General features: G+C 34.5%; 1 protein-coding gene across 1 annotated transcript in view; it reads left to right on the forward strand.

Moving 5' to 3' along the window:
- The window catches only part of VPS50 (VPS50 subunit of EARP/GARPII complex), a 134711-nt gene that overhangs the window by 84934 nt on the left and 21874 nt on the right, over positions 1–27903 (forward strand). Inside the window, exons 17-21 of the mRNA XM_047096681.1 lie at positions 1037–1127; positions 3965–4141; positions 7763–7881; positions 10399–10505; positions 20295–20416. Coding sequence (XP_046952637.1) covers positions 1037–1127; positions 3965–4141; positions 7763–7881; positions 10399–10505; positions 20295–20416 — 616 coding nt within the window. The remainder of the gene's footprint in view (positions 1–1036; positions 1128–3964; positions 4142–7762; positions 7882–10398; positions 10506–20294; positions 20417–27903) is intronic.

Consider the following 27903-nt stretch of genomic DNA (forward strand, 5'->3'; position numbering starts at 1 on the left):
GTCTTCTGTTTACTTAACCAATTTTTAACTCAAGGTGATTATATTTTTCAGTTATAGAATGTCTGATTCTCTTTTTGTTTTTATTACTGCAATTCTTTGAAATTCTCTTTTCTACCCATTTTGTACTTCTTTTTCTCTATTTTATTTAACTTAATTATAATAGTTATCTTAAAGTCCCCCTCTGTTAATTCTAATATTTGGAGCAGTTTTTGCTGTTTATAGATTTACCTGTTTATTGTCTCTTTACTTTAGAACCTGTGGATTTTTTTTAAAATCTAGATTTTGGTTTTGGCAGTTTAGTAATAACAACGAAACTGTTACAAGAAGGGAAAAGTAGGGGCGGGCACTGGCCCTTTGTTTCCTGGGTCAATTGGAAAGAAGTAGTTATTCTTGTGGAACTGCCTATATAATGTACGAGATACATATATGATCCACGATAGACAGTAAACCGCAATAGCATTAAAAAAGTAAGAAGAGATCAATATGATGTAAATGATTAGTGCAGTGCTGGCCATATAAGTACCATATTTGCTAATTTAATTTGTAAATGCTGTGTAGAGATAGGGACTGAGCTAAATATATTTGGAGACTGATAATCATCTTGATCTTGTGGCTTAGTAAGTATGATTAAGATCTTTGCTGTTTAGCATAAAGCATTTATTAGTGTTAATGATCTCATAAACTTTGTAAATTATTTCTCTGTTTTTTGGCATTGATATATAATTAGCTAGGGATAGTTTAAGTATGTGAATTGGTGAGTAGCTTTTAGTTTAATCCCTTAATTAAAATATCATTTCCTGTACATTATTTTTGTAATAAAGATATTGTGAGTTTAGTAAATATTTGAGAATTTTTTCTCTTAACGATAAGATAGTAACAAGTAAAAGTAAATGTTTGTGTTTGCTGTGTTGATTTGAATGGATTCTCAAAGTTGATTGTGATTATGATGATAATTCTATAATCAAATTTTATTTTCTTAAATCTTGTGTGCAGTTTACTTTTCTCCTAACTTTTTGGAGTGTTTTCTTTTTTTAAGGACACGGCTTGATGAATTGAGGATGTTTCTAGAGAATGAGACCTGGGAGCTTTGTCCTGTTAAATCAAATTTCAGCATTTTGCAACTTCACGTAAGTGTTTCTTAGGAACAAATAAATCTGTCTTTTATTTAGTCATCTTTTTTAAAAAACCCAGATATTAAAAAATCGTTCATAAAATCATTAAAGAATAGTGTCTTCCTTCCTTACTTAATAGTGATTAATAGCAAACCTCTTTTGTAAGAGTGATCCTTTTATGGATATCAAAATCGGTCTCTTTTTACAAATTCTGTTTATGTACTTCAGGAAAGCTCTTTTGCCTAATCTATTTCTTTTGATTTCAGAAGAAGATCTAATAATGATTTATTTAAATTTTGCAGAAAATTAATCAGCTGTATTTTGATGGTCTTTAATGAAAAAGCTTATATTTACAGAATATTTGTAATTTCTTTTTTTTTAATTTTAAAATTTTATTTTAGACAGAGAGCTCAGAGAGTATGCAGGTGGGGGAGAGGATTAACGAGAAAGAGAGAAAGAGGGAGGGAGAGAGAATCCCAAACAGGCTCCACCAGTGCAGAGACTGACATGGGGCTCGATCTCATGATGCTGGGATCATGACCTGAGCCAAAATCAAGAGTTGGACACTCAACCTACTGACCCACCCAAGCACCCTTGTTTGTCGTTTCTTAAAGGGACTAATAGATTCTTAATTTATGTTGCAACTCGTAAATGTGCCTTGTAGTGAGACAATTCCTCAGAAATAAAAGAGGTACTTATAAAAAATACTCTTAATTAATTTTTATTAGTTAATTTATTCCTTGCATCTTTATAGAATATATGATCTATGAAAATATTAATTGAGTTGTTTTTTAAGCCTTGGTTGAAACACACTTGTAGATAAATACTCCTTGTGTGATAGATGATGATCTACAAATACCAAATGTCAAAACACAATATATAAACTTAGATCCCTGCATTAAAGATCCAGTATGTTTAGCTTTTGCCCTTGGAAGGAATGGCATTCTACAAGCAACTTTTGTATTCTGGATAAATGTAAAGAATGCATGCTTAAAAGTTTTATATAAGGATAGTCTTTATGGTTTTTTAAGAGCTAACTTCTTATTCAGTTCTATCATATTGCCTTCCTAGTGTGGAAAAATTAAATACAGTGAAATGTGTTGATTAATAAATGCTTGAAAGACAGCAAAATTAACATTGATTTTAACATTATTTTAGAAATCTTAATATGATTCCTTAACATTATTTAGAATTCTAGCATTGATTTTAGAATCCCTATTTAAATAATTTTGTTTGAATTTGTATTTAACTATCAAATTATGTTTGTGTATATGAGCACATGTACTTGGTGTAAATATAAAACAATTTTTTTACAAGATACATTTGAAATATTTCTATCCAATTGGACATTATCTCCTTTAAAGTAGTTACCTTGAATTTTCAGTTTTGCAAGGTGGATAAAGATCTACTGTACAAGATTTTGCCTGTAGTTAAAAGTACTGTTATTATGCACTTAAAGTTTTCTTAAGACAGTAGTTCTAGGGGTGTCTGGCTGACTCAGTTGGTGAAGTATGCAACTCTTGATTTCAGGGTTGTGGCTTCAAATCCCATGTTGGGTGTGGAGATTAATACTTAAAATCTTTAAAAAAAGAGAGAGAGAGAGAGTAGAGCTCATGTTAAGGATTCTAACAACTATTTTAAAAAGTAGTTACTTTAAAAACTATTCACAACTGAGATCGTGTTCACTTGACACATGTACTATAGATTTGGTTTAAAAAATCATCTCATTAATTTAGCGTCTTCCCTTTAGAATGATAAAAATAATGGCATTGTTTTTAAGCATTATTATGATTTTGATTTAATGTGTAGTTGCAATTTAAAAAGAAAATAAACACGTCATTTGAAATTTAACAAGCCTATGTAACTTTTAAGAATATTATCTTTGAATATGAAAAATGTGAAATTTAGTATTAATATTAAAAAGATTAAAAACATTACCAAATTACAAAATTACCAAATTTTTGTGAAAAATCATCAAATCAAGAGTTTTGGAATTCAAATAAACTTTAAAGATTATTCCGTCTTTTCCACTAATAAGCATTGTGATCTTGAACTCAGCACTGAATCCCTCTGGACTACCTCAGTTTCCTCTTATGAGAAATGCATGATTTGTGCTGGGTGCTACAACTCTTTAGCATTAGCATTGTGGTTCTCTTACTGTAGATTGACTCTCTCATTTTATAGGTGAGGAAATTGAGGCACAGAGAAGCCAGGTGACATTCCCAACATATGTAAGAAGTTAATGGAATATAATTGATTAATGGCAAGCTTTAGGTCTAGAAGATGTTATCATTTGACCTCAGTATGTGTGTTTGTGTTATCTGCTTCTAGATATATGAAGAAAAATAAATGCAAGTTTATAGAATGAAAGTTTTTAAGTTCTTCACTGCAATATAACAAAGAAAGATTTTGATGTATTTTTGTAGAATATCTTAAATGGTGTAAACATATAAGTATACAAGGTGTCTGACCTAACAATTTTTATTGTGGCCTTTTTATTGATTAAAACCATATTCTGCTAGGTCTTTGCTGCTATGTGAAATTTTTTAGAATTATTCAAATTCAAGTTGTTTTCAAAAACTTTCTGTGCCATAAAGTAAGCCAAAAGTAGCTTGATTTAGGTAATGCTTCTTAAAGTGATATCAGCAACTGAGTTGTCTTTAGGGAAAACTTTGAGCATATATTTTCAAGTTTGTGTTTTCAGACAACTTTGAAGATTAAAAAGTGAATAACCTGAAGAATCAGGTTTAATTTTTTTTTCTCTAACTCTGCATGTACATTGATGGAATATATTATGTACTTGAATTTTATTGTTGCTAAAAGATATCTGACTCATTTTTTTTAATGTCTAGGAATTTAAATTCATGGAACAGTCTCGTTCCCCATCAGTTTCACCTAGTAAGCAGCCAGCCTCAACTTCTTCAAAAACAGTGACCTTGTTTGAGCAGTACTGTAGTGATGGGAATCCATTTGAAATTCAGGCCAACCATAAAGATGAAGAAACAGAAGATGTCCTGGCTTCTAATGGGGTATGTAGTGTTTTTAAAACCTACTGTGGAGGGGCGCCTGGGTGGCGCAGTCGGTTAAGCGTCCGACTTCAGCCAGGTCACGATCTCGCGGTCCGGGAGTTCGAGCCCCGCGTCAGGCTCTGGGCTGATGGCTCAGAGCCTGGAGCCTGTTTCCAATTCTGTGTCTCCCTCTCTCTCTGCCCCTCCCCCGTTCATGCTCTGTCTCTCTCTGTCCCAAAAATAAATAAACGTTGAAAAAAAAAATTAAAAAAAAAAAAAAATAAAACCTACTGTGGAATGTAAGTGAGATTTTCTTATTGAAAAGTGTTCTCTACCCAAGGAGCAAGGTGATTGGCTAGACCCATTTATCCATTCACCACCCATCTTCCTACCTATATGCTTATATACCTGCGATAACACTTGTACAGTAATGGCTTTATAGTATGCTCTGTTGAAAATGTCCTTTTGAAGAATACATTTTGCCTTTATGTTTATTTTGTGCTCTTATTAGATTTCTGTATGTTCTTACTAGATTACTGAATCAGGTAGGGGTAGTTTCTTCACTGCATATTTATGTGATTTGTTGGATAGATGGATGAGGGAATAGATCATCTGCACTTACTTCTCATCCTCTCTCTTGGGCACCTGAATCATTTTGTCCATGTTCCTTTATTTGAGAGAGTAATGTCTTGCTTGCTTATCTGGCCGGGATGTTTAGAAGTACAATGTTTTAACACTTTGAACAGCTCAAAAAACATAATATAAACCAGAGTTTGTGTGAGTTAATGGAACGGATTTGAAGGCAGTTGGAATGAATATCACCTTTATTATTTATTAGATGTGTGTTCCTTGGCAACTTACTTTAACTTTGTGATCCTCCGTTTCCCTATATTTACAGTGAGGGAATGCTTACTTCACAGTTACCTGTGTTTATACAGTTTTTAATTTGGATGGGTTCTTCTGATCTTCGTCACTTCCAGACGGACCCTGTATGATTTTTATTGTAGATTTAATGAAGCCGAAGTGAAACTGTTCAGATGTGACAGAAATCTGTTGAAATTGTGTGTGTATTTTAGTTTTGGCATTTTTATTTTTTGTTTAGTGAAGATATAATTTAAAAAAACATTGCCGTGAAAGTATACCATTTGTTATGTTTTATCATAAAGTAGAGATTATTTCATAGGAAGCTGTACTTACATTTGTAATTTAGTGATTCTGGGTGACACTTTGCCTCTCTCTATAAAGCAGACTAAACTGAGAGGAATTAAAAGTCTTTTCAACATTTTGAAATACTATATCCACCTGTACTGATGATTTGCTAATTGAATCACGCATAGCATTTGATTCTCATTATTCGTGTCAATTGTGTTCTATAAAGTCCCTCTGAATGCTGAATTAGTAAATACAGAACCATTGTTCCTAGGTGAAATACGGGATTCAGTACCTGTGAGCCTTTGGTCACATTTTCATCAACCGATCAATGTATAACCTTGTTTTTTATGTATGTTTTTGCTTAAAGACATCTAAGTTAATATAAAGTGTTGGTCTATTAACGTTGAACTCACAGCCAGCAGCACTATAATTCCTGCCTGAACGAAGCTTATCTAACACATGTATTTTTACTGTAAGATATACTACAGTCTTGTGCTCAGGAGCACTAGACAAAACTTTAGTCCTACACTTAGGAGCCATTCTAAACAGTGAAATCACCAGCAAAAAGCACAGATATTTTTTAAATGTGGCACTAAATAGACAGTGAAATGGACATTGTTTAAGTAAGAGAGATGAAGGGATGCCTGGGTGGCTCAGTCGGTTGATCATCTGATTCCTGATTTCGTCTCAAGCCATGATCCCAGAGTCATGGGATTGAGCCCCGCATTGGGTGCCATGCTGAGCATGGAGCCTGCTTAGAATTCTCTCTCTCTCTCTCTCTCTCTCTCTCTCTCTCTCTCTCTCTCTCTCCCCCCCCCCCTCTGGTCTCTCTCCCCTGCTCATGCTCTCTCTCTCTCTCTCTCTCAAGTAAATTTAAAGGGATGCCTAGATGGCTCAATCGGTTGAGTGTCCGACTTCGGCTCAGCTCATGATCTCGTGGTTCATTAGTTCGAGCCCTGTGTCTGGCTCTGTGCTGACAGCTCAGAGCCTGGAGCCTGCTTTGAATTCTGTCTCCCTCTCCCTCTGCCCCTCCCCTGCTCACACTCTGTCTCAAAAATAAACATTTAAAATTTTTTAAAATAAATTTTAAAATAAAATAAATACAACTTCTAAAAAAAAGAAAGATAGATGAGGCAAAAAGGTAGAGCGTTACCTTGTTTGCCTTCAGCTAGGAATGTGCATTTTGGGTAACTCAAAAGTTTCTGCATACTCTATGCATATCCATGGTTGACAGTGAAGGTGTCGTGAATGTTGGGGTTACAAATAAAGTTTAGCATGGGGTTACAAATAAAGTTTAGCAAGTAGGGAAGTTTGCAAACACAGAATCCTTAAAAATGAGGATCTCTTGTACTGTGGAATCATGAAGCTCTGTTGTTATAACCAGAATGTCCTGGTGTGTGTGAATTACCTTTGTGAATGTTATCACGATCACATTGTATACAAGTGGGTAAGAATGCCTATAGAATTCTTGTTTGCTGTTATTAATATGTGATCTAATCTTTCTAGGTACCACATAAGTTCTTGAGAGTTAAGGTCAAGATCTTACTATGGCCTGTCCCACTGCTTTAGACTTTGAAAAAATGTGTTGAATTAGGGGACCAATTTCTTTCCATGTTGTCTTTATACTGGTCTCCTCAACTGGAATATGGGGATAAAACTTTGTCATAGAATTGTTTTGAAGATTCAGTGAGAAAATTCATGAAAACACTTAGCACTTAACACTGAAGAAATGTTAGTCATTATTTAATCATACTAACTTAAAATATTAAGCGATAATGCTATTGCTGCAACTGCTTTCTTTCCTGAGTCTGGACTCCACTGTCCTCTCCCATGCTGGCACTGGGCCATGGTGCCATAAAGATGATGAAAAGGTTAGATAGGCACCAATCCTCTCAAGAGGAAATCCACCATTTTTGCCCTTGCTCTCATTAGTCCCATGGTGCTAAGCATAATTTTCTAAGCCACCCTTGGAATTAAATCTCCTCATAATAAATTAGAACATTAGCATGTGTGTTGTAAGAGTTTATTACTCTGAATTAACACTTCCAGAGTCCCAGAATTGTACACTCAACCTCTTTATAATGAATTAGCAAAATGGAAGTATCATGAAACGACTTGGAGGAAGAGATGACATTTTTTGTTTTTAGTCAAATGTACACTCTTTTCCTCTCCTGAGAGCTATCAGGATTCTTGTTTTTGTTTGTTTGTTTTCTTTATGTGGAAATTTGATTTTTTAGGAGACATTTAGAAACTTTTGTAGGTATAATGTTTGTATCTTATTTTCCTTTTTTTCTTTTGAGCTGGTTAAGGTGGATGATGGAGAAAATGGAAATGATTACTATGATTCTTGATGGCAAAATTAAAAATGAATTACTAAGAACTTTCTTCCATAAACTACTTCTTAAAAATTGGATACTTTTGTTGTGTTGAAAGATTCCAAGAAAGGTTGGCTGTTCATACCCATTGTTGAATATACTGTGTTTTCTTCAGTATGAATCTGATGAACAAGAAAAAAGTGCCTATCAGGAGTATGACAGTGACAGTGATGTTCCTGAGGAGCTAAAACGAGATTATGTGGATGAACAGACAGGTGATGCACCTGTGAAAAGGTAATTGTTCTTAGATTGTATGCTTTTCTATGTTGTGCTTTTAAATACAGTATTTCCTTTAAGGGTTAAGAAAAAACAAAAAACAAAAATTAAATATTTCTGTAGGTTATGATGTCATGTGACAAGTTGATATGTTTTTAAATGATTCCTGCAAGGTTAAAAAAATAGTTTTTATTTTTTTATATTGGGCATAATCAAAGGGCTCTTAATTTAGAGAGCAGTGGTTTTTGCAGAAAAACAAACTTTTGATTTATAAAATCAGAGCTGTCTTTGGAGGCAGTTCCTGCTTCACATAAGTTAAAAAAAACCTCAAGGAGAAAGGGCACCTGGGTAGCTCAGTCGGTTAAGCATCTGACTTTGGCTCAGGTCATGATGCCATGGTTTGTGAGTTTGAGCCCCGCATTGGGCTCTGTGCTGACAGCTCAGAGCTTGGAGCCTGCTTCAGATTCTGTGTCTCCCTCTCTTTCTGCCCCTCCCCCGCTCATGCTCGCTCGCGCGTGCTCTCTCTCTCTCTCTCTCTCAAAAATAAATAAACATTAAAAAAAAGGGAAAAAAAAACTCGAGGAGGAAAGTAGTCATTTGTTCTATATGTGGAGTTTCTGCCTCAATCTAGTAAATGCAGAGAGTCTCCACTCATTTTTCCAATGTCAGTTACATTTACAAATATATTTGGGCCTTCTGTTAAGGTTCCTTCATTGTTTTGTTTCTATGATAAACTGTCCTGTTCAAAAACTATGATAATTACATAAGAATTTTTTGTCACCTTCTCCCACTTAAATGGGCTGATTTTTAGATGTGAGTGAGTTAATTTCATGACAGAGCATCAGACATTTAGTGACTGCAAATATACTTTATTCTTTTTTTTTTTTTTGGCTGTAGGGCTTTTATTTTATTTTATTTTATTTTTTTATTTTATTTTTTTTATATATATATATGAAATTTATTGGGGCGCCTGGGTGGCGCAGTCGGTTAAGCGTCCGACTTCAGCCAGGTCACGATCTCGCGGTCCGTGAGTTCGAGCCCCGCGTCAGGCTCTGGGCTGATGGCTCAGAGCCTGGAGCCTGTTTCCGATTCTGTGTCTCCCTCTCTCTCTGCCCCTCCCCCGTTCATGCTCTGTCTCTCTCTGTCCCCCAAAAAATAAATAAACGTTGAAAAAAAAATTTAAAAAAAAAAAAAAAATAAAATAAAATAAAAAAAAAAAAAAAAAAAGAAATTTATTGACTATACTTTATTCTTAATGATAGATTTAAGTACATTCTGCCCTACTTTTTACCCCCAAAGTACCTAGTTAGTACCTATTTAATTTGAAACCCTAATCAATATAATTTCTCTCCTCAAAAATGATCTACTTTTGTGGTAATGGATATTTTAATGTCAAAAATTGTTTCCATTTTTTTCACATATATATGATGTTTAAATATCTCCCATCTATGATCTGTTATGAACCAAGTAGAACTGTGTTGTTGAACTTCTTCACTGGATATTTCGGGTATATTTTGGCTAAAAGGAAAGCTCTAATTGAAATGAACATGTAAGATAGTGTCTGCCAGTATATGTGTGTATATACTTGCATTTTTTTGTAGGGTTATGCAGTTACCCACCTAACTTACCACTAAGAAGTATGAATAATGTGAACTACAACCTGCATTCAATCAATTACTATCGATTCCAACCTCAAAGTGTCTCTAGAATTTATCAAAATGTCTTGTATTTCACTGATATCATCGAAATTCATGCAAAAATCATCTCTGTGCCAGATCATTGGATCAGCCCCCTTACCTTGGCTACCTGTGTTTAGTTTTACCCCTTCCTAATCCATTCTTGGATACAAATGTAGATTTTTTTTTCTTAATCTAAAAATTTGATCATGTCATTTTTCTGCTTAAGATTTGTATTCAGGTTAAGATTCATACTCTTTAGATGTGATTGCCTTCAGTGACCTGGCCTTTACCTTTCTTCTTACCACTTTTCCCTCAGCCCACGCATTCTCCATGCTGGCATTGCGAACTCTTTATGCTTCTCTGAGCACACTCTCTTCTTTTACCTCTGTCCCCCCCTTTTTTCCTGTACTTATCACATAAGTTCTACTTTTTCTTTGAACCTAGTGTCATACCTAACCCCAGACTCTGTCATTATACCTTATGTTTTAGATATTAGGTTTAGATTCTATGTTTTCATATTTATAAGTCTGAAATCAGGATGTTTGGTACATTTGATACAGAATTTCCCTGAAACATCTATTTTTTAAAGTAACATAGCTTTTTTTTAAGTTGTTAATTAATGTCTTTGAATCAAAGAAATAGAGTATAGTACTTTAGTTCTCTGTTTATGAATTACTCTTCTCCTCTAGACTGTAAACTTTGTAAGGACGGGAGATAATCTTTATATCCCTACCTGATACATGGTAACATTTTTCATAACTAATTAGGAATGGAGGATAGATCCTAATCTCAATAACTTACTGATTTACTAGTTGACGACCCTAATTGCAACTCTGTTTTGTTTTTCCATATTAAGCGTTTCTAGGGAAACTTTAAAAAGCAGGAAGAAATCAGATTACAGTCTAAATAAAGTGAATGCACCCATCTTAACAAATACAACACTGAATGTAATAAGACTTGTTGGTAAGTAGCTACACCTTTTAAAAAAAACATTGTTACTTAAATTAGTCTACTTTTGTTACTTTTATTGGGGTTTTCATTGTACACTCCAATGCTTACCACAAGGAAGGTTTTAAGACTGTTAGAGGTCAATGCTTTCTCATCATAATTGTTTCAAATAGTATAATACTAATATTAATGTCAGTTTTTCTTTTTCAGTTAACTACTTGGTATTTGTGTCTTCTACTTTTTCTAAAATATTCCAGTTATTTGGTATGTAATGAAAAATTCTCTATGTGAATTAGAGGTGTGTGTAGGATGGTGATAGTACCCATTTCACATTTACACTATATTGTGCTTAGTTCATTGATCTTCACAGTCTTCTTGTCAGACAGGCAGAGTGGATAGTGATTCTCTGGCATTTTCAGACATAAGAGCTAAATGTTCACACCATAGAAAGAGTTATTCTTATTACAGATAAGACCTTTATTGATGATTTTGTAGAAAGCAAATAATGTGAAGAAATGCCATTTAAAATATTTAGGTTTGAAGATGATGTGGAATTTTTAACATTCAACATTTCAACATTTTATATGCCATCCTAACCTTTATGTCTCACAAGTAAGTCTGTACATTTGGCATATAAGTTATAGAGATGTCTTCTCAAATTAATTAAGTCATCTATACCAGTCAGGAATTTTAATGGTGTTCTAGACAACAACAACAACAACAACAAAAAACCTCTGTATTCTATATGGAGATGATAATATCCTGCTGCCTAGTTTGATTACTCTCGACTCTGATAAAATGGTCTGTATTCTTGAAGATAATTTCTAAATTTCATTAATGAATAGGGCAAAGTAGACAAAATGTTCCTTAGAAGTCCCATTTCCTTTAGGGAAAATAGTGGAAAAGTAATGAATTGAGAGGAAAAGAAAAATTTGTATATTTTTATGACACACCAAAAAATGACCAGATTCTAAAGTGTTTTTTGGCTGATTATTGCCAGGGAAATTAGCCTTTCTTCTTTATCCAAGAGAGCTAACTGAACATAGCATTATGAGTTCCTGTCTAGAATTTATAGAACCAGAACTGGAAGGGTTCTGAGAGGTCATCTGGTATAAATTCCTATAAAACTAGGATTTCTTTCTTTAATGCCCCTAATTTGTGGTGGTCACCTAGCTTTTGTTTCATGTCTCACAGTGAGTGACTGTACGTCTTATTTTTGCAAGACTACTCATTCAACTATTAGACTGATTTAATTGGTAGAAATCTCTTCCTTGTAATAAATCAATTTCTTTTTCTCTGTAATTTTATCTGTTGGTCTTAGTTACGCCTTTAAAAGTAAAAAGAGTAAGTCTATACTTTTTTCTCCTATTCTTCCCTGTGATCACTTTTCAGGTCTGGGTGGTAGTTATACTGTCCTTCCTTTCTGTATGCTCCACCAGTTCTTTCTTTAGGGTCAGTGTGCTCATTTCCCTTATGTGGTTCCCACTGACAAATATTCCAAAATCCTTGTCATCCTCCTCAGCTTTCTGGACTCACTGTAGTTTCTGGTGTCTGAACACACTGCTTGAGAGATGTAGTTTAATGAAGTCATCTTTTGCCTGGTTGTGTTGAAGGAACAAATCACCCTAACACATCAGTGGCTTTCAGCCACAAAAGTTTACATGATGTGTATTGGCTCCTGATCACCTTTGATCTGTTTCATGTGTCATTCTGAGATTCACGCTGAAAGAATACCAATTTGGAACATGGGGAAAAGAGCAGGAGTCAGTCCATGTTATGACCCTTAAGGCTTCCACCCTGATGTGGCACACTGACTTCCTGTGACATATGTCACTGGCCATGGTAAGTCAGGCTTGACTATTGGAGAGAGAGGTACACTTGCGCCCAGGAAGGCACTACAGGTTAAGATTTGTATTCAGGTTAAGATTCATACTCTTTAGAGTATGAATACTCTCCTACAGTAGAGGAGGATGCATAATCTTCTTACAGGGAAGGGGAGTGGGTTGGGATAAATGGGGAAAATAATACAACCAATCCCATTTAGTGATAGTTTATATTTTTAACCTCACCTAGTTCAAAAAGAACTAGAGGTTATCAACTACTTTTACTCTAAAAGACATATATTTAGTAGAACTAAATCAAATATAAGGCTAAAACAAAATTGAGGAGGGGGGCAAATCATGTTTCATTCAGTTAAATGCAGACAACAGATGCAAATCTTCACTTCTTAGCAGACATAAGGAAATGAAAAAACTGCATTCTGCTATTCTCATTATGTAAGAAATGGATAGAAATGTGCTATTGGTGCTAAATTCAGAAGTCAGTAACAACAAATTCTTATGGAAGGATTACTGATTGACATAGTGGACATTGTTTTCTAATAGTGGATTTAAGAAATGGGGGAAAAGTTGTGTTCTAACGGGCTTTTGGTATGTCAACCCTATAAAGCAGACAGTCCTGAATAAAACCTTACTCAGTGAAGAGAATCTGATGATTGTAATTTCAGCCTTCACCACCACCAGATCTTTTACTAGAATTTCAATTAGTAAACAATGCCTAGTATGCTATTTTAACTCTCACATCTTCCCATTTAGGGCTGGGATTAGGTGCTTCCATTATTCCCTCCCGTAGATTTTTATGCCTACCGCTTTCTCTCCCTGGGATGTCTTTATCTTCAGTTTGTACATATTCATAAAATACAACTTTAAGAGAACCACTCACTAAGGGGTCTCCAACCAGTAAATGCTATAGAGGTGCTTGAAGATAATAAACCCGCAAAGGTAATGTCTCTTCTTACAAAGCCAGAAGTACAGTTGTGTAAATAAGGTTGATTAATTTTGGGTGCCTGGGAAGATGAAGGAACTAATTATTCAATAGTTGGGAGGCACATTTTAGAACATTAAAGGCATATTCAAAATGTCCTTTTCAAGTAGTATTTATTTGGCAGGTAATTAGGAGAGATTAAACAAAAAAGTGTTAGTGGGGTTTCCCAGCCCTAGGTGGTACCTAAATCTGTTAGAAAAGCCCAGGGAGCCTTTCACAAGTGCTGAGAACTAATCAGAATGCTTGCTTGAGTAAAGAGAAAATTCTGTCAACCTGACAATTTCTTGCAGAGGTAGAGAAATTTTAAGGAATGTGTCTCATCACTGAGATAGGCTTCCTATTCAAGATTTTCTTCTCCTGGAGGCAGCTCTCACTTGAGCAGGTATGATAGGTTTGAGAGGGGCAGAAGTCAGGTTGCCAAAATCCATGCTTATCAAAACTACAGACCTTAGGATAAAATTATTTATTACATTACTTTAGCAGCTGAAAATCATAACACACCAGCACGTCATGTATCCAGACTTAACATGAAACCAGAATAAAGTTATCTCAGAAACTTTAATATTTTGATATGTAATGTTTAAGGAAAAAAATATGTCATTATTTAATTTAGATTACATTCCAATATTTTTGTTTCTCTAAAAGATACTTACATTTTGTTATTTATATGAAATACTTTTAAACAGTTTTAAAACACTTTCTGAGCTGATAGCTCTATATACAACATGATATTTTGAGAGGATGACCCAAGAAGTGTCATCCTTCAGCAAAATGTGCAAGAAAATCATATAGGAGATTTGGGAGGCTGAAATAGAATATTCAAAAAACAGAATAAAAATAAATAACAATGAAATGATAGAATAAAAGCTGGTAGTTAAAGACTTAGGTAATAGACTGTGGTCTTCAGTTCATTGTTCAATGTGTTTTTCTAAATTTTATGAGCTGAACTAACTTTTCCTTTCCTTTATGGCTCATTTATAGCATTTCCAGCTTGCCTTTATGTGCTATTTATATCCATTAGTGGTGTTTCAACTTAGTGCTCTGTGATAAGAATAGCTAACATCCTTCCAGCTCAGATTCTGTTCTTGCTCCTCCCCATCAATTTGTCAGCCCCTACAGATGAGAACAGTCAGAGTCATCTTTGCAGCATATAGAGCATTCAGCCAGTGCTTTTGTAGGTGCCCAGTATACTGAACTGACAAACCTTGATTTTTAAAATCTTGAATATTGGAGCAACACTTTCTCCTCCTCTTTTGTCTTAATCAACAGTGGAGGAACACACACACAGCACCTTCTCTGTACCCTTGAATTTGTTCCTCTGTGTAAAAGTGTGGCTCTCTAAATGAATTTCCCTGGGCCAGCTTTCATGCGGTAATTGCTCTGTTATTTATGTGAAATATTTTAAAATATTTGTTCTCTGTGCTGATGAGCTGGGTAAGGCAGGCCCACTGTTCCTCTTGGTTGTATAGTTCTCCTGCATCTTGTTCCTTGGTTGCTTTCTTTGCCAGTCCCTCTGTGTCTCCTCTCCATGAGTATGCAGGACCCACAGTCTAGATTTTAGGATGATAATGTAAACGGTGCTCTTTCTTTTGCGTTTCCTAATGAGGTTAGGTTTCTTTTCTTTGTTTCTTTTTTTTTTTTTTTTTCATGTGTATTTATTTTTGAGAGAGAGAGAGAGAAAGAGCGTGAGGAGGGAAGGGCATAAAGATTGGGAGACACAGAATCCGAAGCAGGCTTCAGGCTTTGAGCTGTCAGCACAGAGCTCCATACAGGGCTCGAACCCACGAACTCTGAGATCATGACCTGAGCTGAAGTCGGTTGCTTAACCAGCTGAGCCACCCAGGCGCCCCTAAGTTTCTTTACCTAGCACTCTGTACTTGCCCCTTCCTGCATTCGTCATAACTATAATTATTTTAAAATGATAGCAGTAGCTAAGATTTCTTGCTCCCTTGTTATAGGCCACGTAAACACTTTACACACATTTTCTCATGAATTCTTTACAATACCCCTTTTATACACCAAATAATTAAAGCCCAGAGGTAAATAACTTGCCTAATGTCACATAGCTGCTAACTAGTAGAGCCCAGATTGTCTGTTCCTAGAGCCAGTAAGTTCTTTTCATGCTTCACAACTGGTAAAGGAAATCAGGAATGTTGATTCTTACACCTGGACGAAGTTCACAGAGGTTATAATATAGACTGGAAACAGGAATAAGAACTTCTTGCAGGTGATCATTTGGGAAGAGATGCTTTTCTTAGTCATCTTGAGGCAGGAGGGAAGGGAGGCTAGGGAGACAAGTTGACCAAAGTATAGCCATTTTGATTTTAGACTGACCCTTAACCTAAAAGTCAGCAGCAGGTCATAAAAAGAGTCACAAGATCAGACTCATGGAAAACCATAAGCCTCACTCTCTCCAGCAATAAAAAGCTACACAGGCTGGACTTTCTTAAAATTGCTTCCTGTGGGTAATTCCATAACCCTAAAACAATGGAAAAACTGCCCAATGTGAATGATAAACCCTAAGTTAAAGACTAAACCCCTCCCTATATGGTTAGCTAATTTAAATAAAACTTATAAAACCTTTCCTTAGAGGCAAAGGAGGGGGGCGGGGTCCTCTTTCTCACCTGGGAGGAGAGACTGCTACTTTGTCTGTGAAGTAGTTCCTTGCTTACTTTTATATTTAATAAATCCTTGTCCCTTCCTCTAAGTGGCTTGCTCTTGAATTCTTTCTGTCACAAAGCCAGGAACCCTCCTCACATGGGGCCTGAGGTCCTCCCTCCTGAGGCATCGGCCTGTCCTGCATCCATCTGGGCTGTGTATTAAGTAACCTTCCTCCATGTTTCCAAAGCATGCTGTTGTGCACTCCACTCTCATGTCCTCTGTAGGGAGTTCTAGAAGGGAAGGAAGAGAAGGTGGAGTGCATCTGAACCACATCTCCATTCACTGACCGACCACATTTTTTAAACGAGGCCGGCTAACTTCAGAGCCTTGCTTTTACCCTTTTATTAAGGTAGTATTCTCACTGTAAGGCAGTAAATAGTAAAGAAGAGATTGTGAGGAAACAGCAGTCTCCCACCCCAGGCCTCCCTACCACCAGCCTGGAGACAATTTCTTGGTCTGTTTTTGTTTGTCTTCTAGTTGTAATTTCCCAGGAAAGAGTAATGAGAGGTAAATGTTTTGAATTCTTGTCATTTTGAATGTCTTTATTCTGCCCTTTCACGGAATGACAATTCAGCTGTGCATAATAGAATTACAGATTAAGAATTATTTTTCCTCAGAAAGTTGAAACCTGTAGTGTTCTGTTCATTTTACTGTAGTTGAATTTCTTTTTTCTCTCTTCTTTCTCTCTCTCTCTCTCTCTCTCTCTCTGAAAGCTTTTAGTATTTTTTTTTTCCTTGATGTTTCAGAACTCTCTGGTGATGTGTTTAGGTGTGAGTTATTTTTCATTAAGTGTGTTGGGTAGTTCGTGACCCTTTCAATCTGAAAGCTCTTATGCTCCTCAGCTGTGACTAATGCTACTATTTATTTGATGATTTCCACTTCCCCATTTTCTCTACCCTCTCTTTGATTTCTCATTGCTTAAGTGTTGGTCTTTTAGATTGGCCCCTTTATGTCTCCTATATTTTCTCGATCTTCTAGAAGACTTCCATTTTTCCATTTTTTTCTTTCATTTTTAATTTTAAAATCACTTTTAAATTCTTTAAGAGCCCTTGTGTATTCTCTTTCCCCCCACCCCCCATATTCTTCTGTTATAAGGTTTATATAATTATTACATTTCTTTAGCTTGACTTACTGTTTTCTCTGGGATCAGCATTTCTTTTTACTTTTACTCTCTGGGACTGGTGATTTTTGATAACCTCTTCAAATCCAAAATAGAAGGCCTGCATAGCTGCTGTGGGTGTCCCTTGCTGAGTAATGAGAGCTATGCTCTTCCTGCCCCTTTCTCCTCAGTAGGGATCCTGACTGGGAACTTCCTATAGAACCGGGCAAGGCTGGGTAGATTTACTAGCAATCTTTACTTTATGGGGACAGATCCCCCAATTTTTAGAATTAGGTAGATTTTAATCTGTGGTGCCAACATGCACACTAGAAGCCTTTGCCTTTCTAATTTATTATTTTTTTAAATTTTGCTCAGTTTTTTTGTTTGGTTTGTTCATGTCATTTATTTACTTCTTTTTGAGAGAAATCCTAAGAGTTTTTGTTTTCTTTTGTTTTTGTCCGTGAGAATATTCTGGTAGCCTGTACTCTATTGTTGGTGAGGGATAGTGATAGAGGAAGACGTGCTGAATGGTAATTTAAGGGTAATGGACCCTTAATGAATCCATCCTTTTTCAGCTCTATTTCTGGCTCCTGCCCTCTTGCACTGCCCACCAAGTCTAAGCAGTCACCATCCTACAGAATAGCTTTTATCTCCTTCATGGTCGTCTTGTAGTTTATGGATTTCTTTGTATTATTCCGTCAAACCCTCCTGTCTCTTATGTGTCATCCAGACAGGGGTTGGGACACTATAACATGCAGGTCAAGTGAGTTAGGCTACCTGTTTTTGTAAATAAAGTTTTATTGGAATACACCCATGCTCGTTTGTTTACATATTGTCTATGGCTGTTTTTGTGCTACAAAGGCAGAGTTGAGTAGTTGAAACAGAGACCAGCAGAGCTGAGTAGTTGCAACATAGACTGTATGGCATGCAAAGCCTAAAACTATGTACTCTTTGGTCCTTTATCAGAAAGGTTTACCAATTTAGAAATTGGCTTGGTGTAGAAATTTTTCGAGATTTCTCATTTTCTGGTGATCATACCTACTCGCCTTTCCCTCCTCATCCCTTTCTCTTCATAGATACAGGCTTAAACTACTGTAAAATTCTTTTAATTCAGTAATTCTGAGAAGGTACATAGGCCTCCTCCAGCCTCCAAAAGCCTACTGTGCCCTCATGAACTGGAACAGAGCTCTTATTCTTATTCTTATTCTTATTCTTATTCTTATTCTTATTCTTATTCTTATTCTTATTCTTATTCTTATTCTTATTCTTATTCTTATTCTTATTCTTATGTTTTAATATGCTGGCAGCCTGCATATCGATGGCCGCCTCCCTCATCTGACCATTTAAGGCATGAGAGCAGGGACTCTAACACCTTGTGTCTTAACACAAAGCCAAGGACATAATAAGCCTTCAGAAATTGTTTGTTGAATGAATTGAATGAATGAATATAAATATATTTAAACATTTTTTTGAGAGTGGTGGGTTTTTATCTATTTTTTTTTCTTTTGAATGCAACATTTAAAATAGCTTTACCTATTAATAATTCATTTATATATTCTTCCTTAAGATTAATTATATAAACAATGGTTAATCTTACTAGTAATGGAGAGGAGCTTTGTGTTCTGGATATATATTAACCCAGATATTTGCATTCTACCTCATTTTACTTATCATCTCTTATTATCTCTCTAACTGATATCTCAAAACAGATATCAATTAAAACATGATATTTTAAAATTTTTTTCAGTGTCACATTTTTTGTGTAAATAGTTGCAGTTTAAAACCTACATGTTTGTAATTGATGAAATACCTGCATAGTGATCCAAAAGTTCTAGGAGCATAATTTTCAAATATTTTTCCATTGTGATTTTTTTAAAAAAGTCTGTGTGAAATGATTACAAATCATGATTCTAAAACAAAAGACTTACAAATAAGAGTAAGAATAGAATCTGAGTTGAATGGTTTTTACTTTTTGGGGTGTGTGTGTGTGTGTGTGTGTGTGTGTGTGTGTGTGTGTTTCTTTTCCTGACCATCTGAGTATTGTTTAGAATCATTTCGTATGTAAATTAAAGCAGCTGTACTGAGTTCTTAAATAATAAAGAAATGGTTTCCATAGTAGATATTTCCATTAGAGTAAATTTTTTTCTACTGCAGTTAATGTGTTTTCTCTTGAGTCATGGTGTCTTCAATAGTACCAATTTAAAATTTATAGCAGTTACATTAAGTAGAGTGAGCACCTGAATTATTTGCTCATTTGGAAATTAAGCAAATGGCCTGTTTTAACATCTTCTGCAGAAGAGCATTTTTTAATAGATGTGCTTCTTTCCCTATTATTCCCCATAAAAAAGAAACACAATTAGGGACTTGTTATTATTTATTACTTGATTCAGCCCATCTCCCGTGCACCCTTCAAATACATTAACAAGTTTATAAATGTAGAGATTTGAGGTTTTATTTTTTTCATTTTGCTTTTTTTTGAGATTTGGGTTTTTAAATATTTTTTTCTGTAACTGTGTCATATGTTTAGGGAGAAGAGAACATAATATTGGCATCTCCCAAAGGAAGGAACGAATAGGACATTTTTTTGGCACTTTGAGAGTGTTGAGCTCTTGAGTGATGTAGTGATAAAGAAATGTTCTTGGCCTCTGACACAAGATTTCACAGGGCTAGGGTTCAAGGGAATAGGATGTGCCTTCTATGTGTCCTTTTTCTTCTTGCTTTTTTACTTTTGCTCTGTGTATATAAGCTTGTGAAAAAGGAAAAGCTTTTTTTCAAGTACATTGTCTTTGGTATTATTATGCCTAAACATTTTTGAAGAAATTATTTTATTTAATTTATTAAAAAATTTTTTTTTAATTTATTTTATTTTATTGGAAGAAATTATTTCAAATGGAATCCAAGAATGTGGAACTATAGTGTGTGCTGTGTTATTTATAAAAGAGTATAGATGTTCCATGAATATTTGACAAACAGTAAAATATATTAGTATAAAAATATTTTTGTAGGTATTATTTATGTCAGTGCTCTCCAGGATGCTGTAACTGTTCTGTATCTGTGCTGTCCAATACAATAACCACTAGCCACAAATGACTATTGAGTACTTGAAAATGGCTAATGGGACTAGGAATGTAATATTTCATTAAAAAATACATTTGATATAGTGTCTCTATAATGATAGACTTAACAGATTTTAATTTTTTTCTAATTTTGATTTTTTTCAGGTAAATATATGCAGATGATGAACATTCTTAAGCCAATTGCCTTTGATGTTATCCATTTCATGTCTCAACTATTTGATTATTACTTGTATGCAATATATACCTTTTTTGGTCGAAATGATTCAGTAAGTCACCTTTGGTGGGAAAGTCTGTTTCTTTAAAAATTCATTTATTTTTAAAATGTAAAATTTTTCATTCTCTTTGTATGAAATATACAAATAATATTATTTTTAAAATTATCCATCGAAAATCTAACAGAATTTTTGATGTCACCTTTTTGTCTGCTTAATTACCTTATTTATATATTAATCTTAAGCTCTGATATGATACACATATTTTATGTTATTCAAATTTTGGCAGAAAAAGTGCAGCATCTGTTTTTAACCTTGATGCATTTTGGCAATGAAAAATGTGTGGGTTGCCTTGTTTAAATATGGCTCAGTGTGTAATTACTACATAGTAAATGAGACATTTTTAATATTGGCTTACAAATCTTAGCAGGCACTCCTACAGTCAGAAGATAATGGCAAGCATTTATTAAAATAATTGAAAACCTTTGAACTGAACCTTCTGTCTGCCACAGAATCATTTCCTGTACCTCCTTTTTGTGTTTCCACAAGCTCTTATTGCGTTTGTCTTTTTCTACTCATAAAGAAAACAACATGGTATTAGACAGGTACCTTATATGATATTTGGTAATTATTATGTGGTTCACCTAGATAGTCAATAGATTTCTGTGTAAAAGTATACTGCTGGGCCCTATGAATATATCATAATACTAACTTTTCGTATATTTTGTATCTTTTTAAAAACATGTGAATTTATCTTTTAATATGGGATCTGAATTTCCTATGTTCTTAATTGTCTAATATATTTTTTAGAAAGAATACCAATAATCACAGACAGATTATTGCTACAGAATTTGTTGCTATTAAATATTAATTCTTTGAATTTGGAAACTCAATACATAAATATTAAAGAAGAAAGACATTCTGGGGTTTTAGCTAATTGTCAGAATCTTTCAGTCTTCTAGATGAGCCTAACTGTGTCTCCTGGGCCAAACCTGCAGACCAGCACTATCCAAGAGAAGTTTAAAGTAATGGAAATGCTCTAAATTTGTACTCATATGGTAGTCACTAGCCACATGTGACCTTTGAGCACTTGAAATGTAATTAGTATGACTGAGGAACTGAATTTTTAATTGTATTTAATTTTAGCTAATTTATTGCTAAATATAAATAGCCACAGGTAGCTAGTGACTATCATATTGGGTAGAACAGTTCTGGACCACATTATTGATAAGATGTGTTAATATAGGGTCCTTTGGAAACTTTTGGGAACTAATACTTTTGGACATGACTTTCTAGCTGATTATAAAACTGATTAAATACTGGCACAGATTTGTTTACAGTAGGGTTCACTAGGACCTGAGAAAGTTAGCAAAGTATAGTTAGGTATTTATTATAAAATATGCTGCATATGTTATTTAAAATATAGTATGTTTTAAAGAACACATTAACCTTATAACTTGTATTGAAAGCATTTTCAATCCTGTAAGACTCAGTTACAGACATTTCACTGTATTCAGGTAATTAGCTGTCAGTGATAAGCATTTCTGTCTTTAACCTGGGTGTCTACCCATATATCATATTAGAAACATTTTGTATTATAAGAACCTATACAAAATGTGCATATGAGTGAATATGTCTGAATGAATATAGCATTTACTCTGCCTCTTGTACTTTTTAAGAAAGACTTCTTTTGTTAGAGTATGCTTAGTAATACTAGCTTTATTCGACCATGTGAATATTGAAAACAGCTCATCTTCAAATAGAATATAATTTAGATTCTGCTGTTTTTGATTCTGCAAAAATGAAGGAAACACTGTTTAAAGCAAAACAAAGACAATCTATAAAGGGTTTTACAAATTTGTAAAAAGAAACACTTCATCCTTCTACCCATATTTTACTTAGCTTAATTTTACATACATTTAAAGTTTTTTTTTGTTTTTGTTTTTGTTTTTTACCTTGCAAGATTATATTCGTCTTAATTAGCTACTTTAAATTCCTTTTGGAACAAGACAATCTAAATAAATAGCATAAATAAGCATGTGCAAGTATATAAGATTGAAGAGGTAAACTTTTAATTTCCTAAGAAAATAAGCTTTTAAGTCTTTTAGAAATCCTAGAAATTTCAGTATTCAAATATGTATGTATGTATGTATATGTGTGTATACATATACTCCAAGTTGCCCTGTTAGCTATTGAGTCTTATGTGGTAGGAGGGGAGAGGTAATTAGGTAATGGGTAGAATAGGAAGAGCACAGTGGTACATAGTTGCTCCTACTTTTCTCCCCGAGAAGAAAGATACTTGTATGAGTGAATTCAGATGGATGCTGCATATAGAAGAATCTGTTTCCCAGGGTTTCTAGAAAGTCATTGGCTGGGAGGCCATAGTGTATGCAGCAGGCTAAGGGATTCTTCCTCTTTAAACTAACTCCTCCAGAAGCTCTTGCTCTTCATTGAACTGTTTATAGCCTACAACACCATACTGTATTATATATCTAATCCATTTGGTTCTATTATAATAATGTTACTTGTAGTGTTGCTTTATCTTGCCTTGCCCCAGCCTTCCATTGGTCACCTCTTGAGTTATGTTTTCTGTGGTTTTTCCTGTTCATAGCCTCTCATGAAGACCATTCTGTAGCTTACCTTAACAAAGTAGTAAGCACATAGTGGATTCTTAGGACACATGGATTGATGTCCTAATTATTTCTTATCCAAGTTAATCTGATGAGTGTTGTTACTTGAAAACAGTTTGTGAGCATCATTTAAAGTTACCTTTCATTAATGAAACTTCTTTAATAGAGTGTCTGTGATTCAGTTTTTAATTTTTTTATGAACAAATTAACTTCCACTTCTGGATATGTAGGACTACAGTCTAACGGGATGATACTGCCTGTAGAAAACAATTACAAAACCTGAATGTTATACAAAAGACAACTATCTGAAGATACTGGAGAATGAACGAAGCATATAGACTCTGGGTGGGGGAGTTCATGCTAGTGTGTAGATTGGGGAAAGGGGAGGTGTAAAAAAATAAATTCCATCTCCATGGCCTTTGAGCCTTGGATTAAGTACAGTTCACTCAGCACAAAGGTAGAGGCAAGCATAGGAAAACTTTGTCTTTATGGATTGGGGAACCAGAAAATTGAAGCCAGGAAATTGAGAACAATGAAAATAGTAGGGGGGAAGTTCAGAAGAAAAAGGGCCAGGGAGGGGATTCCCAAGCTTTTTTACCTCCATCTTTGATTAACCCATAACCATGTTCATATGAAACAGATTACAGCCAAAGAAGAAAGATCTGAACAGAGAGTGAAGCTGTTGCATAAGAGACAGTTTGTAGTACAAGCTCAGCCAAGAAAATTACATAATGCAAACAAAGGAAACAGTACCCAGTGGAAAAAATAACAGAATCCAAAATCTCCAGAATTAAATTGATGATGCAGTCTAACTTCACCCAACACACATAGAAGTAAAAAAAGCAGAGTACATCCTTAAGTAAAATGAAAGTCAATTTAGTTTGACCCCTTAAGATGTTGGAACTAAGGGATAATATTTTAAGTGGACTATTAGAACTATCTTGAATAAAGTAGAAAGATGTTTTAAATGTATGAACATCTCAGTAGAGAAGTAGGAAGTTCTAGTAGAAACAGTAATAAAAAGCCAAAGGGAAATCCTAGAACTGAAAAATGCAATTTCAGCAATTAAAAAAAATTACTGAATGTACTTTACAGCTAAATGGACATGATAGAGGAAAGAATATGTAAAACTTGAAGATAAATTGGAAGATTGGAAAACAAAATGATCAAAGCCTTAGGGACATGTTAAGTCAAATGATCAAACATACATGTAATTGGAATACCAGATGGAGACAAGAGAGATAGAATGAGGTACAAAAAATATTTGAGGAAACTTTGACCAAAAATTTGCAGACACAAGTTACTAAATGAACAGCAAGCAGAATAAGAACAAAGGAACATACAGCAGGGTACCTCATGGTGAAGCAGTCTCTTGAAAATGACAATAGACTTATTACATAAAGGGACCAATGAGCTGAATCAGCTGACTTCTCATGAGAAATTGTGGAGGCTGTAGGAGAGAGTAATACATCTTTAAGGTACTGAAAGAGAGGAAAAGAATGTCCATTCAGAATTTTATATCTAGCAAAAACACCATATCAAGAATGAATGTGAAATTAAGTTGTTTTTAGATAAAAAGAAAAAAAAAAAAACCTAAGAATTTCTCACCAACAGACATGTAATACTGAAATGCTGAATGAATTTTTTCAGGCTAAAGGAAAATGATACCAGAAAACTTAGATCCTGAGGAAAGAATAAAGAGCATTGGTTATGGAAACTACTTGGGGAAATGCAAAAGATTATTTTTTTTTTCCTTTTAATTTCTTTATAAACCATATATCTGTTTAAAAGTGAAATCATAACATTATTTTCTAGAGTTCATAATATATGTAAATATATTACATGTAACAACTATAACAAGATACGTGGGGGGATATGGATCTATAATGGCAAGATTTCTGTATATTATGTTAAACAGTAAATGGATTGTGTAATATCAGAATGTATATTATAATTCACAGGACAATGAAAAATAATTTTGCAGATTAACTCTCAAAAGGAAAATTAAATTAGAATTCCTTTTTTTAAAAAACTGTTTTTTAATGTTTATTTATTTTTGAGAGAGAGAAACAGAGCACGAGTGGGGGAGGGGCAGAGAGAGAGGGAGACAGAGAATCTAAAGCAGTTTCCAGGCTCCGAAGTGTCAGCACAGAGATCGATGTGGGGCTCGAACTCACAAACTGTGAGATCATGACCTGAGCCGAAGTTGGACGCTTAACTGACTGAGCCACCAGGCACCCCTTCTTTTTTCTTTTTTAAGTTTTTATTTATTTATTTTGAGAAAGAGAGAACAAGCGCAGGGGAAGGGCAGAGAGAGAGAGGGAGAGACAATCCCAAGGAGGCTCTGTACTGTTAGCTCAGAGTCTGCATGGGACTTGAACTCACAAACCGTGAGACTGTGACCTGAGCCAAAACCAAGAGTCGGACACTTAACCAACTAAGCCACCCAGGCACCCCTTAAACTAGAATTCTAAAATATAAAATTCATATAATCAGAAGAGACAGGAAAGGAGGAACCAAGGAACAAAAAAAGATATAACATATAATGAATGGTAGATTTAGACCTGATCAATAATCACATTAAATGTTAATGGACTAAGCACTCAAAAGGTAGAGATTGTCAGAATGGATTAAAACAAAACAAAAGAAACACTTTAAATGTAAAAAATACACAAAGTGAGGATATATATATGCATGTGTGTGTGTGTATAATATGTGTGTGTATGTGTGTGTGTGTGTGTGTATCTAGAGAGAGAGAGAGAGAGACCATTAAGTATATTCTAATCAAGTTAAAAGATTGAAATCATACAGAATATGTTCTCTGATGACAATGTAATTAAATTAGAAACCGGGGCGCCTGGGTGGCGTAGTCGGTTGAGCGTCCGACTTCAGCCAGGTCACGATCTCGCGGTCTGTGAGTTCGAGCCCCGCGTCAGGCTCTGGGCTGATGGCTCAGAGCCTGGAGCCTGTTTCCAATGCTGTGTCCCCCTCTCTCTCTGCCCCTCCCCCGTTCATGCTCTGTTTCTCTCTGTCCCAAAAAAAATAAATAAAAAAAGTTGAAAAAAAAAATTTTTAAATTAGAAACCAATAACCATAAGATAACTAGGAAAAAATCTAAGCATTTGGAGATTAACACACTTCTAAATAAAGGTTGGCTTAAAGAAAAAATCATGAGAAGTTAGAAGATACTTAAAAGTGAATAATAGTGAAAGCACAACATATCAAGCTGTGCAATACAGCTAAATCAGTACTTAAGGGAAGTATCTAGTTTTAAATGCCTGTAATAGAAAAGAAGAAAGACTCAAGTAATGATAAGCTTCCACCTTAAGAAAGTAGAAAAAGAAGCATAAATTATGCACTGTGTCTTTTCTTACAAGGGCACCAAACCTCTCATGAGGGCCCCACTCTCATGACCTCATCTAACCCTAATTACCTCTCCCATCTCCAGATAGCATCTCATTAGAGGTTAGAGCTTTACCATATGAATTCTGAGGGGACAACAAACATTCAGACCATGAATGGAATAACTAGAATTTACATACATTGCTTGTAGAAATGAAGAATAATACAGCCACTAGAAAACAGTATGGCAGTACCTTATAAAGCTAAAACTATGCTTATTATATGAATCAGAAATTCCACTGGTAGATATTTACCCAAAAGAATAGAAAATATATGTCTTCTCAAGGATATATATGTGAATGTTCATAGTGACATTATTCAAACTGAAACCCAAATGTGCGTCACCTGGTGAATAAGTAAACACACTGTGATATATCCATATTTTGGAACACTATTAAGCAATAAAAGAGCATGAATTACTAATAGGCTTATAACATGGATGAATTTCAAAAGCATGCTAAAGACAAGAAAGTCAAACAAAAGACTACACATGTATGATTCTATTTATACAAAATTTTTAAAAAGGCAAAACTGTAGTGATAGATCAGAGGGTAAGATTGGAGAGAGGAAATCAAGTGCAAAGGGCATAAGGGCATTTTTCAAGGTGAGGAAAATTCTCTCTCTTGATTGTGGTATTAGTATAAGACTATACAACTACCAAAATTCATCAAACTATACTTGCGATGGCTGAATTTGACTATATAAAAATAATACTCTAGTGAAAAAAGAGGGAAAATGAAATAATAAAGTTTATAAAATGTAGTGAAAGTAAAATGTATTTTGAAATTACCACATAAAATGAGTTCATGTTTTCATGTTTTACTGTACCATGCCATCACACAACTATTTTAGCTTTAGGATTTCTGTCATATGTTGTGTAAGTAATTACTTGTTTTCATCCTATCTCCGATAAGAAAGGATGAGGAACAATATGTTGTGTGTGTGTATGTATGTGTGTGTATGTATACACAAACATATATAAATGAATTTGTGAGATGATATATTTTATAGTTTACTATTAATACTTTAAAATTTTTGGCTCATACAGAACATTTTAATATCTTTCTAGAGGTCTATATATATCTATGATTACCTCTAAATTAAATTTATATTCATCAATTGAATCATCACCCAAGGATGCAACTACCTGGCTTTTCATGATTTAACAGTCAACTGTCTCTTCTCATTTATGTTCTTGGGGTATTTATATGTGCTTTGCCTTTGATGTAGTAAAGCAAATTCTATACTGTGAAATGTTTACTGAGGCAAATAAAAAGTTTTCTCCATTTTTGAATGAGGATTTGGGCTGTCTCTAATTTGTGTTAGAAAAATAAATTTAAAACAGTCTACATTATTATGCTTATACATAAGTATGATGCAGTACACTATCTTTAAGTATCAGAAATCATAAGTTTTATAACTAAAAATAATAACTTATGGGAAAAAGATACTGGTGAGCTCTCTCCCAATTAATTTATGAGATTGACAGATGCTAGTGTGACCTGTAAA

This window comes from Lynx rufus, unplaced genomic scaffold (assembly GCF_022079265.1).
Source record: "Lynx rufus isolate CCGP_SWC_20201006 ecotype Redwood Valley unplaced genomic scaffold, mLynRuf1.p SCAF_4, whole genome shotgun sequence".
NCBI classification, from domain to species: Eukaryota; Metazoa; Chordata; class Mammalia; order Carnivora; family Felidae; genus Lynx; species Lynx rufus.